This window comes from Amblyomma americanum, chromosome 10 (assembly GCF_052857255.1).
Source record: "Amblyomma americanum isolate KBUSLIRL-KWMA chromosome 10, ASM5285725v1, whole genome shotgun sequence".
Taxonomy (NCBI): domain Eukaryota; kingdom Metazoa; phylum Arthropoda; class Arachnida; order Ixodida; family Ixodidae; genus Amblyomma; species Amblyomma americanum.
The window spans coordinates 44,441,599-44,457,564 of NC_135506.1; the positions used below are offsets into that span (position 1 = coordinate 44,441,599).

The window sequence follows — 15,966 nt, forward strand, 5'->3', positions numbered from 1 at the left end:
GAAACTTTGTATGTTTCATCTGGTGGCACATACACACGTATTGACTTACCTTTTATCTCTTCATTACGCTTGGCCGTCGGGTATCTTGCTTCAAAAACGCCTCTTTATTGCTTTTTTTTTGGTCTTCAGGATCTTTCCAGGGCAGGTGTCGTGAAAGCTTAGAGGCGGTCTTCGGCCTCAACGCTTCCTGAATGCTCCAGTTTGTTAAACTTGGGGGCGAGTTTACCGGCCTCCTTGTTAGCCATAACCGAGTGGTTGTAGGGCTGTAACCCTAGACGAATTGGAATGGTCCCAACGCATATTCTGAGGGTAGTATCACTCTCGTTCGTAATAAGCGGGTGTTCGTTGTACCTGCGGCTGTCATAGGTGGGCTGGACTCTACCTAAGTGACCTCAGTAACAAAAGAAACTAACTAAAACCTTTTGAGGTACTAAATATACATTTATACACATATAAAAGCATATACTTACCAGTCCTCATGAAGCAAAGCCTCCCGGAGGCCAAATATCATAAGCAAAATATCGCATAATAAACAGAATCTGTATTACTTAGGAAAGGCCAACCACAAGCTTCTTCTCTCAGCCCTGCAATACGGAACCTAGAGAGTTCATTGCTTACACTAGAACATTTCCATATTATAAATTGCAGGCATTGGCAGATGGCATATCTAAGCAAGTCCAACGTAAAAAAAGCAACTGAACTCAATAACGTACTGAATTTGAATTAAATTTAGCGACAGATAAGTATGGAAATACTTGAATACTAAGAAATGCCCATATTCTAGATCTTTCCGAGGTGAATAGGTAATGTTCAAAAATAACTTTTGCGCCATAGCATTTCCAACGCTGGCAGACACCAGGAAACTGGTGAATCTTCTAACTATTAAGTGGGCAACTATTTTCTAATCATTCACTTTTTAATTATCAGTCCTGCATGGAATTCCACCTGGTTAATTTCGTCGCGCTGAGTGCGTGGTGTGAAACAAGCAACAAAGTTTTCCCATAGTCTGAATTGTATTTTGCTCAGAGTTACCATGCTTCTGTGCGCGCATTCTTTACCTGAGGATGAACTTTATTTCATGGCGCTGTAACTGCAGATAAGCCAGCTATATTTGACAGGTTGCTATTCCAAAAACGAAACAGCGGATTAAAGATGCTGGCGTCTTGTTTACGCTTTTTTTTACCATGCAATTATGGACAATGTATATACCAAATACAATAGTCTTTTCTCTTCTAATTTGTGTTTGTTTCCTCTTAACCTGTGCTCGTCTAAGCGAAGACCGAGTATAACTGCAAAATTTTAATTGTCCAATAAAAGAAGGCGCAGTGCGCTTTATTCGGATATAGCCTCCAGCTACAGCATGTCGACTAAGTGTTCTGCACTATCATCGCTTAAACAGCTTTTAAGATATCATGCAATTGAACGCGATATCTCGACCGAAATAATTCGCGCAGTATTGAGTATAGACACTGCGATGGCGCCTTCCTCTTTAATTTATAAACCTACAGAGTGTAAAACTGTATATAGGCGGCGAGTATTGCATATTCAACGTAGTTCCTATTAAAGGTGTCTCTGACTAACCTGGCATATTTCTTTGCGCTGTCCTCGCAGTACATCCTACAATTGCCAATAATACATGCAACAGTATTCTTCGCTGTAATTTTCGAAGAATGAAAAAGTTGACGATTTCCACCGGTAGTCTGGAATGCGAGATGGAATGGCCTCCTAGCACCACACTGGATTCTTAAAGATTGTCCAGGCAATACAACAGCCAATAACGCCCAGGCCCGTACATTGGGCCACCAGTCCAAAGGAGCTTTGAACTCCCATGCCAGTTTCTTGGGACCTGCAATAAAAGAGGGCATCCCCATCATTTTTATAACCGTCACTTCACGAAATATCCCCATCCTCATTAGTTTAATTGGAGAGCAACGACATCGCACTATCTCTTTATCGTTTCCAGCTAACCCTCTCCTGAGCCAACCACTGTCACTTTGCGCGTGCTAAATTCACCCGCTCTTGATATTTCTTTATTATCTGCTAGTCCCGACTATGCTTCTTCTTCTTCATTATTATCCGATGATTAACCCTAATTTTAAATCGGCAGATTTAGCCAGGCTGTTGTAGATTCAAGTTTTTTTCCCCACTTCCTGTTATCCCCTTTTCTCTTATCTATACCCCATAGTTTCTTACATCGTTGTGCTGTTTAATGTCTCAGCTCAAACCCGTTTTCTTGAATCGTGGTTTTCAACGGACTCAGAAATAAATTGGTCTTGCAACCTCTGTATTACACACAGTTGTATAATTAGCTGCTCAAGGTGAGCTAGTTGAGTTAAATGTGACAGCAAATTGGCATTAAACAAAACTAATGGCATCGTACTACGCGCTTGCAACTTTTACACGTAGTCAGCGCTACCCGTAACCTAGCTCCCTGGACTTTGGCAACAACTAAGACTCAAGGGTAGTTTATGGACAGCATATGCGGCTCTTCCGACTAAGAGCATTTTTGACCTAAATATTAGGGATATGCGTATTTAAAAAAAAAGAAAAAATCTGCAAAACCTTACACGTTATTTTCAGGCTCTGCCTCAGTCTCGTCGGAAGCTGGTCCTGTAAGAAACAAGGCATAAAAAGGCAGTTGTTCTTCACCTTAAAGTCTGTACGACTATGAAAAAGACAATGATGAGCAAGAATATGAACAAGTTATGACGTGTCCTTTATAAGAACGATCCTTCGTAAACTTCGAAATAGCTGGTTCGATTCCTGACGGCATTGTGATTCCACGAGAGTTTTTACTTTGCATTGCGGAGATCCTTACCTGACGCCCTTGCTGTTTACTCCCCGCTCTTTTTCTCTCCTATTCCCTTTCATCTAGTTCACGGTAGCAAACGCGAACACTTATCTGACTAACGTCCTTGCCGTTTCTACTCTTGTTCATCAGCTTAGTACAAACAGTTGACCGCAGGTGGTTTCCAAAACGTTTTTCGCTCGTTGCTGTTTACTGGACGGGAAAATTAATGGAGGTTAACCCTGCTGTGCTTGAGCTATGCAAGACAATGTAGTTGCAGGAACAATTTTGACCACCAAGGGTTGTGTTGGATTCACTGACGTCGTACTGGTAGCGAGGTCTAGAAGTGGTAAGGGAATACGTCTACTTAGGGCAGGTAATGGCCGCTGATCCCGATCATGAGAGGTAAATAGCTCGACGAATAAGAATGAGGTGGAGCACATATGGCAGGTTCTATGAGATCATGAATGGCAGTTTACCAATACCCCTGAAGAGAAAAGTGCACAACAGCTGTATCTTACCGGTGCTCTCCTACTGGGAATAAACGTGGTGGCTAACAAAGAGGGTTATGCAAATAAAAATGGTAGGAGTAACGTCAAGAGACCGGAAGCGGGCAGAGTGGCTGAAGGAACAAACGCCGGTTAATGACACCCTAGTAGAAATCAAGAGGAAGAAATGGCTTGGGCAAGGCATGTAATGCGAAGGCAAGATAACCGCTGGTTCTTAAGGATAACGGAGTGGATTCCAAGCGAAGGCAAGCGTAGCAGGGAGCGGCTGAAGGTTAGGTGAGCGGATGAGATTAAGAAGTTTGCAGGCAAAGGGTGGATACAGCTGGCAAAGGACAGGGTTACTTGCAGAGACATGGGAGAGACCTTTGCCCTGTAGTGGGTGTATTAAAGCTGATGATGATGATGATGATGGTGGCACTCTAGTGCATTGCGTACGGGCGCCTTTTATATTTCGCCTCCATCAAATTGCGGCGAAAGGCTGCAGTCGTGATTCGATCCCGCGAACTTGGGCTCAACAACACACTGAGCGAGTGTGGCCGGTATATGTTTTCTTTTACGTTTCGATCAAGCAAATACAGGTAGTCATCGTAGAACTTCGGGTGACTTGCAACAATTTCATGCAGAGGCACACTGCAAGACTCTCTGTGTGCTTCGATAGGAGCGTGTATCCTAAAGAATGCGCAAAAAGATGGTGTAAAGAAAAGCCTTAAAAGTACATGCACATCAGCGGCTTGTTCATAATGCGGAAAACTGTTGCCTTTAAACCATGTTCAGAGTTGTTTAAACGTGTCAAACAACTCAGCGTTTACAACTTGCTTTCAGGGACCTGAGTTTTTCTTGCACGGCGCCTTTTGTATATCTTTAACTTTAGAGGATGCAAAATTTTGATTTTACTGATAGACGCTCAGAGACTGGGTGGAGAAATAAAAGTATTTAACCTATCAGAAAACTTGTACATGAAATCGTCCATTGAAATTTCCGCTTGCTGAAGAGGGAAAGCGGATCCCCTATTGTTTCAAAATAAAATGACCATATCCGCTCCAAAGCACTGTCATCAGGATAGACGCATCAAGGTTTCAGAATTTTAGTCCTTGTTTCAGTGTTTACAAAAATGTTGATATAATTGCGCTGCGCTAACAGTACACGTGAGAGGCTAGGCGACCTACACTGACTAGTTTTATGCGTAAAACGAGTTTAGTCGGCACTGTACCTTCTTTACAGAAATGAACAACCTCATTCTGACACAAAAAAAGGAACATTGGCTCAGCTAACCAGTCGTTTAGCTGATGGACCAATTGAAAGAAGGCCTGCTCTTTATGACTAAGCTGTATCAGATATATTTGCTTTACTGGTACTTACAGCAGCCAGATTCTTCCGTTCAAACTTCATCGTCTTTTTATTTCAAGTGCCAAAGCAATGTATACGAGCGTTTGGCTAATTGGCTGTTGCTGCTGCGGCTTCTGCCTCATCCCGCTGGCGTTTGTAAGGTTCTCACTATTCCGTTGCGTATTGTGTACAGCAAGAGCTTCATCTTATAGCACTTCCGCAAACTTGATGGCAGCCGCACCGTTCTTAGCGGCGGAGAAGTATTAAAAACGCTAAGTTGCTAGACGTAGGGCCTCCGCAACAGCCGACACTTGTTCCGCCTTTATTCCTTCGTGCTATGACGACATACGAGCGGCCACCCGCGCTCCCACTTGTTGCTCGTGACGGTGACGTCACACAGCTGTGTGCCGCGGACTCTTTCTTAGAAGCTTCGTGCAGTTAGACCCCCTCACATATCGTAATTTGTAAAGATCTTCCTGCAGAAAAACATTGCCGCCTCTCTTCTCAAAAATGCATCAATGACGCAACAATTTTGTCGGAGTAAAAGGCTGTTCGAGTTAGTAGTCCATGCATGCATACCAAAAGCTTCTGGAAAGCGCCTTCAACAATGATCATGAACTACGCAAGGGGCATTACTATCCTTTTAAAGGATACAAACATATGGCTTATGGGCCCCGCAAAGATACGGGCCATTCCGTAGCGCTCACAAATTGTAAAGTTCAGTTAATCATCCCCCTCTTATTTTCGTATGCTTCGGCCCATTGACAGGCGCTAGAGCATCTACCTGCATCGCATAAGTTTTAAAGCCGGCTACGCAAATTATTTGCTTGTTCAAAATGAGACAGCCGAGTACGCATCCCTATAATGGGGTCGCACTCTGCAAGATGACCTTCTGAAATTTATTCGTACGTCGGAGCTATTTCAATTCAGCATCGAGGGCATCGACACTACTCTCATACCGTGCTGACTCTACTCTTAATCTCAACTACGTTCTTGACCCCTGGCGAAGCCCCAACTGCCCTGTGCGCGCAAAGAAAGCATTTTGAGTCTTCGCGGCGAATACTGCGGCGACTATTTGCAGGAAATGTAGTGACCAAAACGATTTTACTCCTCTTTATTTCTGCCTATAGAACCAAGGCACATCTATGTAGACAGCTTCTAAGCAACGGTATATTGAAGCTGCTTCGGCAAATGTGAGTGCCTTGGTTTGGTGACAATTGCTTTTATGGTTTGACGTCAACGTGAGTGAAGGCCATAGATTCTGTCAACATTTCTCAAGTATGGTACACTGTGACACAGATTCTTTGCCTCCTGTAAATCATTTGAGCAGTGGAGCAGATTGCTCTAATTGTGTGCCTATTAACCCTTGGGCAGTTGCTGTCTTACATGTATGTCTTATGTAGACAGCTAAATTAGGTGAAGTGCTGCCGGAGCAAGGAGAAATAAGAGCAAAGCTTAGTAATAAATGTAGCGCTCTTATTCTTTTTAGGCTTGGATTTAGAGTATACATTGAGTAACTATGCATGCACTGAGCCTGTTTTTGTAGGGAATCACTGCGCAAGCTACGTCTGGTGATCACCAAACCTGCCGCCGTCTTCGCTATAACTGCTTGGGTGACTGACGACTGCCGTGCAGACAGGAAGATTGAGACTATCCAGGGCATGGACTATGAACAGATATGAGCATTGGTTCAAACCGCCTGTGCTCTGTAAGTTACCCGTTTTAAACTACTGAGCACTGTTTTCTTTCAGAATTAACCCTCCAAGTTTTCACTTTCTTGAAATGTTCCAGGCGGGCTGCCGGCTTCTCACTTAACATTTCCTATTTAATGACGCAATGCGTAATTGACACATTCAGAATTTAGATATTTTGTATTCCTGGTTATGGCGGAAACAAGAAATTTAAAGGAAGTTCTCTTACAAATTCAGCCACCGGTGTGGTATTGGTTTCGGGGTATAGGGTGCTTTGCCATCTCTCACAAACAGGAGCAGATTATCCTCCTCGGTTTGGGCACCACAGCTACCCTTGCATTATACAAACTCGTCATCATTATCATCAACATCAAACTACCAATTACATGCTACCTATGAAGGAAAAAATTTTTCAGAAATTTCAATGGTGTGGTCATATTTCATGCTTCCTGTATCATTTGTTTGTACAAAAATTTCAATTTGCAGACCCACTTGCTTCACCTACCGAATTCCTTCAATAAAATTTCTGCTGCCTCAGACGGCATTCCTCTTGAGACAAGATCCTCAGTCCCAAGAAGTTCGAAGTGCTGCGCTGCTTTCACGCCGAGAATTTCTAGCACTGCCATCGTGTCGCACAGCTTGTCGTTGCTGTAGACGCCATTCGCTTTCAGGGCCTCTTTTATATCTTCTTTCAGTTTTCTGGGCAGAGAACAGTAAAGTCGCTAGTCACCAGTGAAGTTAATATTCCCCCAACCTTTCTATGTGCTGCTGCTTTGATTCATTTATTTCTTATACTAAATAGATGTATTTCATTGGTATCCTGTTTTCATCGGCAAGCTGGTTCGAGCCACTTTGGCTCGGCAATGTAAGTGTTGAAACATTTGTGGCTATGGTCAGGTGGCATAGCTTAGAAAAGAAAAGAAATTATTATTCCTTATCTTATAGTTTTCTCACAATTTATTTTAAAGCAAACACTGGCGGTCATTCCTCCAGTTAATTTTGCGGTGCCGTCAGTGACTCGTTTCGCACTTGCACCTTAGTGATAATACTCTCACAGAGGCCTGCAGAGGGAGGTTTTGGCGTAAGATTTTGAATTCCTTCCGCGCCGAAGTCCAACCATGGGCTCATTAAACTCTTACGAACAAGTGAGGAACGTTAGCACTACCACGTGATTCGCGCCTTCGGAACAGGTAGGAAAGAATTCTGCAGGGGCAGGAAGTTCTTCCTGTAACTTTCACATCAAGGTATCGTTTACTAGTGCGGTAGCCGCGGCCATATTGGAGAAAGGCTTAACGCCCTCCAAAAATTCGTTCATAGCCGGCTTTCGGCTACAAATGGAGACAGCAGGCGCTGATGAGTATGTTGGGTGCTCTTGTGGGTGGCGGCGAAGCTCTGTTAAGTCGCAGATACCTGCCTCAAACTCTCGCATTTAAATATCATTTTACTCTCGCCACATTGAGTAATTGCGGCCAGAATAACCGCAAGGCTACCACGACCAGCAGCTTAAAACAACCTGAACCTCTCCTTTGGGGGCTTTTGATATGTGAAGGCCATGGAACGAGCGAAGCCGATTTAGGAGCTCTTGCACATGGAGCCCACAGGCCAACGAGCATATGCGATAGGAGCGACAAGATACGCAAAAAATTATAAAAAAAAAGTATTGCGGAGAAGAAAGGTGCCGTAAATGTTTAGTTAATCGAAGCTTATCCAAATTGCGCTGTCTGGGAAGAGATGAACGAGGGACTGAAAACAAGAAAATTTACGAAGCGAACAGACGTCGGAGTCGAAAAATCTAGGAATCCATTTTGATTCGCTCACAACGATTCTTTTGATGTTTTTACTCTACTGAATGTTTTTAACTCTAAGCTTAGGCCTCACACACGGGACAAAAACTTTTCTGTAGAGTGGAGCTGGGCGGAGCTGGTTGAGTTGGTGTAGGGTGGCGATTCTGAGGGTAGAGTTGGGTTGCAGGTTGGTGGATGGCGCAAGTGGAGGGTGAAGGTGGGCAGGAGTTGGATGGGGAGGTAGATCGACTGTGGCTTTGAGGAGATGGCTGGTGGGTGATGCTTTTGGCAGGTGTAGTCCTCACTGTAGGCTCGTCAGAAGGAAGATGTAGGCTCGTTCAGCCTTCGCAGCAAAAAAAAAAAAAAAAATGGCGCCGAATGTAACTAACACCAAGGCATTACACAAAAGTCTCTTCAGTTGCATTCATATTGTTGACGCCCAAATTTTCACATTATTTTATTCAAAACGCTACTATAGCGTTAATCCCGGCGAGCGAATGTAGGCGTTGTTGAGGCATGTAGCACTCACATTTCTTGCGACGTAGCCCGTTCTTGAGAGGGCAGGGTGTCCACTTCGTCTCCACAACGGGGCCGCCATGTTTCCAGTGACGGCCTATCAAAATCAGTAATCAAATGCGTGGGTCTTGTGGAACGTATAAAAACAAACAAAATGCGGCCACCGGCGTGAAAATGCGTAAAAGGGCGGATTTATTCACGCCTGCGAAAAACTCATTTCGAAAAGCGTTGGTAAAGAATTCTGGATTTATTATCTATTCTTCCTAGCATTTGAGTTCATGCCGACCTAAAAAATATTGAGAAGAGGAAGCTACGCCTTTCGTGACGCAGAAAGAGTAAGAGGTGATGAAAAGAGGCCTTTATGCACAAGTCGTCCACAGTGATAAAGATGATGTGGGAAGAATGCGCACAGAAGGCTACAACAGATGATGCAGACTTTCGCGTTATAGCATAAGACGCGCGTCAGTTTCCTACACTGCTCCAGGCAGTATACTCAATGTAGTGCAATATCAGGCATTTCAAAGTATAAATAACGCCGGATTTCAATAAGCGATGCTATATTGTACGCCTCCGGGAAAATCTCTACATGGACGTTTACGGATTTCACGTGAACCACACTGCAGTTGGCCCAATCGCGATTGAACCCGCTTCTGCGCAGCTGCCTGCTCCATGGCCGCTGAGTAACTGCAGGGGGAACAGCGCCGCTAGACGGTGTAATTTATAGTCTCAGTACCTACATTCTGACAATAGCGGAAATTACTTTTTCGGGAAATAACACGGATGTCTTGTGCGACAGCTCCACGTCTACACCTGGGGACATCGATGCCTCAGATAAAAGAAAAATGATGTTTCCTGTTAAAACATCTTACTGCGCAAAATAATCACAGATATGCGTAGAGGACACTACCAATACAGAACAGTCAAAAGCAAAGCAAGCACGGGACTAAGGAGGTTAATAAAAATGAATGAAAAGAAGAGAGTTATTCACAGAAATAAAGAAACAACAACCAGCTGGCGGCGATTCCTTACAAAAATTTCTTTAGACAGTCAATAGAGTGCCTATAGACCTCTGTCTATTAAGTATATAGACTCTCTATAGACAAACCCTTGAGAACAGCCTATAGACAATACAAATACTATAGACAGTCTATATACAATCAATACATTTATGATTTGCAGATTGTCTTAGCGCAGGACAAACGAGGACAAGAGAGGGACTCAGGGAACTAAGAAATGATAACATTGCTCTTGCTGCTGACTCGGTCCTGAAGCGGTTTTTTACCGTCTCCAGTTCCATGAATTTTACCTTCGAACTACCGCAGAATGACTCGCTACAGTTTTTAGGTAGGTCTAAGATTGCTTTTTAAAACGACAAGCCGTGCAAGATTTGATACAAGTGATAAACTCTCGTTTATCAAGTGTATCAAACGTGAAAGCTACTTTGAACCTTCGACTTCTTTCCTTACGAAGAAAACTGTCTCGTTTATGTCTCTTTCACAAAATATATCATAACAACTGCCTTTTTAAAGAAGCGCTTCTCTCTGAACCTGAGTACATTTCATCCCGTAGAGATAACCCTAATAAATTTGGCATCCCCTTTTGTCGCATGAAAGCATATTTCCACTCATTTATTCCAAAGACAAGCAATGAATGGAACCACCTATCAACCTCAATTGCCACAATTACCGACTGTGTGTTGTTCAAATCTGCTCTCGAAGAATATGTTTACTCCCACTAATCTGCATTTTACAGCATTATTTGTTGTTGTTCCCATTTTTTACCCCAGGCTTTGCCGCAATTTAGTCTTATATTTACATACATTTTTCACGCATTACACTCCCTTCTGTAATGCCTCGGGGGGCCTTTAAGGTATTGAAATAAATAAATAAATAAATAAACTAAATAAATAAAATAAATAATTAAATATGTTGTGCCTATATGCCACGTAAAAAGAAAACCACTTTACTTTATCTTTCCTGACATTCTAAACTTGTGAAGCGTGGAATCTTCTGTCATTTAGACCCGCGCTCTCCAAGTCGTGTGATCACCAAGTGGAATCGAGTTTCGGACATCAGGTCGAATGCCTCAAGAATGCTGGCCATGCTGCTTCGGTGCTGACGACTGTAGCGGAAGGCCTATTTAAGCACCTACGTAAGCAAGAAAAGAGAGGACCTGTTTCGAGTACTGCCATGGAACCCAGGCAAAAAAAAGAAATATGTAGCTGTGCCTTACGGTCACCACGTGTCGCGTAACCTAAAGAGAATAGCAAGCAGGTTCGGTGTGGAGGTCGTTTTCACGACACCTCGAGAACTGTCAAGCCTTGGCGCACTGGCGAGCCGAAGTCATACAAACTGGCTTGCAACATTAAGCATGTAACCAAGTTCGTTGCGTGCAAGGTCGGTGCTGTTTACGAAGTCCCTCTGAGCTGTGGCCGCCTCTACATAGGGCAGACCGGACGCTGCCTCAATGAGTGCCTAAGGTAACACGCTGCTTCTTTTAAATCGTCTCAATCCAATAACCTGCTTAAGCATTGTTTGAGCTGCAAAATGTCCCCCACTTTTTGAAAACGCAAAAGATTTTGGCCGTTCTAAAGGACAGATTCCAAGGGAGTTTCTTGAGGTATCATTTTTTTCATAGGTTAGGAAGCGATAAGTGCGTGAGTGAAGCGTCTATTGTTCTGTTGCGAAAGGAATCTGTTTCTAAACGCTGCGCACTTTCTTGGGTTTTAATACTTGAAGGCGCTTCCTGTTACTTTCCGCGCTAATTTATGTCGTCGTTTCGCCCCACATTAACTTGGTTCAGATTGTCTTTATCTTGCTCCCTCGTCTTAATCAGTGGTTAGCGGGGCATGCGCATTCAGTTCCTCGAGCTCGTAATTGTGCTTCCGTTTCTTTCCGTTGAAAGTTAGCGCTCATCCTGTGTCCCACTGTTGTCCTCATTCGTCTCGCGCTAAGCCCACCTGCAAATCATAAATCACCAATTTGCCCAAAATTTCACCTTGCTATAAATTTATGCCCGTACACAGTCTATAGCCTATGAACAGACAAAACGAAATATCTATAGTAAGGTAATGGAGTCTATAAGAAGTCTATAGACTGTCTGTAGACCATTGTTGTAAGGATTATTTGCACTCGGTATCTATGTGGTCTAAGTGGGGGAGGGAAGTGGGCAATGTCAGTGACGGTTAAAGAACCTCGGTGGTTGAAATTAATACAGAGCCCTCCAATTTTACTCCTATTTCTCTCTTCTTTTCTCCGTTAAGAATGTGGTTAAGAAGGCCCCGAGTTTTCCTGCCAGCGCTGTGCAACGCTCGGGATATAAAATCTTTTTTTTTTTTTGAGCTGCCAAGGTGGCTTGTTCGGCTTCTAAGCTCAGGGACGCGGGATTTCACCAGAGTAGCGGCGCCCCAGTTTAGAATTGAGGATTTGTCTTTGTCAGGACCTGTGTGGTTATTGTTGGCATGAGCTAACAACAATTCAGATTCATATCACGTAAGTCATCCGTGCAGCCGATGAAGGCTAGCAAACTTTTACCAGTGGCACGGAACCGTCGTGTTACGTCGCGCAAAAATACGTGCGTGTTGGGTTAGGAGCTTCAATATCTTTTACATCTCAAGGTGCCTTTTTGATAGACGCTGACTCTAGGAGCTGCCTCATCGAGCAGTCCACATCATTCATCAAGCCGCCATGGTACGCCCTCCCGAAATGTCTCGCACTTCATGAAACATCACTTGTGGATCTCGAACATAACACACTAACTGTCCGAAGGCGTATATTAATAGCAGCGGTGTATTCCGAAGCGCCACAGACGGGAACGGCTTTCCCCCAGCCACCGCTGCTACCACGTGCCCATCTTCGTTTTTGCAGATTTAAGTGAGCACTTTGTTAAATGAGAACTTGTGACGAGATGTTTTTCTTTGTATAAAAACCCACCTCCTTTTCTAATGCCCCCTACCGGGAACTTTAAGGAAAAAAACATTAAAGATCACTGCGCCTGTCTGCATTGGAGGACTGCGAAAGCATTGACGCCTCTTCGGCACTTGTCGTCTCTCCTTGCCCCTCTTTGAGTCCATTAAAGTATGCTTCGAATTAATTAACTATTTAATCTGTCAATCAAAATTTTTCTTCCATTGATCATCCCTCACCAACACATTACTATTCATTTGAAACTTTATTTTAACATTTTTGCACATTTTTCGGCCATTTTGCTGTCCATGGGTGTTTTCCCGTCCACTCACTATATCGACGTTTTTAAACATTATTGGTTATAATTAACTAACTAATCATTCTACTGACATCAAATATTTTGCGCATCATCCTCACATCGTTTGCTTTCGATCACAGCCGTTCGTTTGATGCTACCACGTCTGAGAACGTCACAATTACTGCGGTCAAGCTTTGGTGACAGGCTTTGGCGACACGACCCCGCCGACATAGCCTAGAAATGCTTTCGCATTAATAAACTGAACTGAACTGAACAGAAAAAGGCGCTTACCCCTCCAGTGACCAGGACATTCTGAGCTAGAATGCTTGCAGCCAGCAAGACTGCTGGCAGTGGCGAGCCCTCTAAGTAGTTGCGTACGTTTCCTCGTCGTCTGTTGATGCCAGCCGGACGCCCGCCATCGCTATCAGCTAGGCTTCCTTCAGTCGCCTGCGGCGCGACGCGAGAAGTTCCGCTGACAGCCCCGTTATCGCTGGGCAATGTTCCTCAGCGATGTAGCGCCCTCTCGTTTCTACTTGGTGCAACAATATTCCAAAGACCGAGGGAGGAACGGAGAAGGGGGGTTTAACCTTTACAATGCCGCACTGAGAAGCACTGTTTCAAAGAGAAAAACTCATTTTAACAATTCACATTTATGGTTTCTAATATCAACTTTCAAAGAAACGTTGCCACATTTAAAATGACTGAGCATGTTTTTTCTATGTTTCAATTTCTGTCATTCGCGTTTCACATAAACATAATGCTAATGTCGTCTGAAGCAGCTTTTATGGTTAGCGCAGTGCGAATTTCTTCTCCTTGCGACCTGAGGAAAGCCGTAAACGTTATAAATGCCTATAATGCCGTCACAAATTATAGTGCTAATCATAGAGGAAACCACTATGTTGGACTTATGCTTTTTGTCACTGTACTAGATCTAGCGCAGTCAGCGTTGCAGGAGCCGAGGTAGGAAGAAGAGATTAAAAAAAAAACGGCTTTTTCAGCATAGCTATGATACGCATCTTACACGACGACCCACGCGTGAATCCTTTCTGTGATCACGTGACCACCATCGTCACGTGCCTCGCGCTGCCTTCGTCGCCTTCAGTGGGGTGCGCACCCAGTATGCACCCCGCCTCAACTTCGTCCTCATCGGGTGAGATGCGGGGTCGCTAGATGCCCAAACGCTTCGAAAATTTATCCTTTGAAGTGAGAGCCCGAAGATATGCAGTAGTGAACAAAAAGGTAGTATATTTTAAACTTTTTCGTAAGGTTTCAAATTATCACATATTGAAACGACCTATTTGCTATTTCTGAATATGTTATGATGCAATGGTCCCCTCCTTTAGCGCCAGCAGCTGTTGGAGGCTAAATGTCTGCTTTCAAGTCGTTTTTCATTTTTGTCCTTCAATGGGCGCTTCCCCAGGTGATAATATTCCTTTTTCTCGATGCCCCGTCAAGTCACCTGTTTCCATCCTTGCACATCGCAGAGCTTTTGTAAACACAGCACGCGAGAGGAGTGGTGCAGGCTTCGCTCACGGAAAGGGAGCAGTATAAAGCGCCGAGGTTGTGTTCTGCAGTCAACTATGACCGGCATTGTGGTGCTCAATTTCAACGATTCTTTCTCGACTAGAACAAAAACGACCTCGATAAAAATTGCTGATCAAAATTACAATAAAATGAGCTAATATATAAATAGTATTTTGCATTCTTGCAGTGAGCATCTCAGTAAAATATTTTCCTCTCAATACACAGTACAATGCACATTTTTGCAACATTCTCATTTTTTATGAAACTTATTCAGTTTATTTAAGTGTAATCATTTTTTCTATGTATTACATGCTATGGCGAGCCAGTGAAAAGCTTTATTTTTCTGATGAAGTCGCGTGACCATTTAAAAACTTCTGAAATGAAGCGTTATGATATAATGTTAACTACTAATTCTTAGTTAATTGTTCTACTAGTGAGCACGTCTTAGCTGTATCGTGACTCGCTGCACCGGTGACAATGCAATGCCAAAAAAAGCGGTATTTGAACCTTAAAGGTTTGTCTTTGAAAATAGCATAACGTCGGAGCTAAAGCGCTCAGTATACATAGCATCAGCTTAGAATGCTGCCAACGAACGCGCTCCCGGATAACACCCGCAAATATGTCCCCACACAGAGATAGACAGATTGGAAAATTGTTTACGCTAGCCATAGTAAGGCGCGAAACCCTAACAAAGGCTCTAACATCGCCTGTGTTTAATTTTACTACTGCCGGACGCCGACATTCCTAACAAGCAAGTTTTGGGCACATCTTATCGGCAGACTTTATTTTTTTTTTTTTTCACAAAATCACCAACTAAATCTGATGACCTTTTGTGTGCTTTGTAAATTTCAATGCTATTTTTTCCTTGTAAGGGGCTCCACAAACATTCGGCTTTTATAAGGCTCGAAATAGGTTCATTTACCAATAATAATTCAAAAGTATCTAAATAAGCCGATTACAAGTATTAGACGCGATGGTTTCTACAATATCATACACTGTACGAAAACAAAAACTTCAAAGAAAGATGTGTTTTTGAAGAAAACAAAAATGTAGCTTCAATACTGACACATTGTCAACTGAAAGGTCAACTTACCAAATGATACTGTTAGTTGTTTTATAATCTGGATGCTTTGATGAAAAGCAGGCAGCAAAGTTCATAATGGCCTCCAACGTAGATGGTTTAGTGTGCGAGCTTGTGTTGATGAAAGCGTGAGCTTGGAGGTAGCAACAGCGATACTTGCACGTAGCTGATGTCTGTTAAATCCTCTTTTTCCTTTTTTTTTGTTTCGTGCGGCTTTAGTTCGCCACTTTCAGCCAAGATACTCAAGCAAACCAATTTAGAAAAACATGAGTGCACCTCAGAGAACATTTTCGAGTTTCGTGGAGTCCCGCATGTTTACTCACGACGTCTCGCGCGTAAACTACGGTATCTCTCGATCAATGAGTCTCAACTGTATGCAAGCTGAACCCAGACATGCCCTCTACATGGACAACTTCATATCTAAGTCTTAGCTAAAGAACCAATCAGTCCACGATATCCTCAATCAGATGTCATTTATAAATGCGCATATATTTTTTCCGAATAATAATGGAGCCGGAAAGCCGATACAGTGAATAGCTGAACG

General features: G+C 43.2%; 1 protein-coding gene across 1 annotated transcript; it reads right to left on the minus strand.

The window, feature by feature from the left end:
- Positions 1–1,725: 1,725 nt before the first annotated feature.
- On the minus strand, positions 1,726–13,254 carry LOC144108230 (uncharacterized). Its single transcript, XM_077641508.1, has 5 exons — positions 13,109–13,254; positions 8,628–8,711; positions 6,820–7,013; positions 2,568–2,610; positions 1,726–1,846 (listed from the first exon to the last, which is right to left on the minus strand). Exons 1-5 carry the CDS (start codon positions 13,126–13,128, stop codon positions 1,726–1,728), a joined length of 462 nt encoding a protein of 153 aa, XP_077497634.1. The 5' UTR covers positions 13,129–13,254.
- Between the last annotated feature and the right edge of the window lie 2,712 nt (positions 13,255–15,966).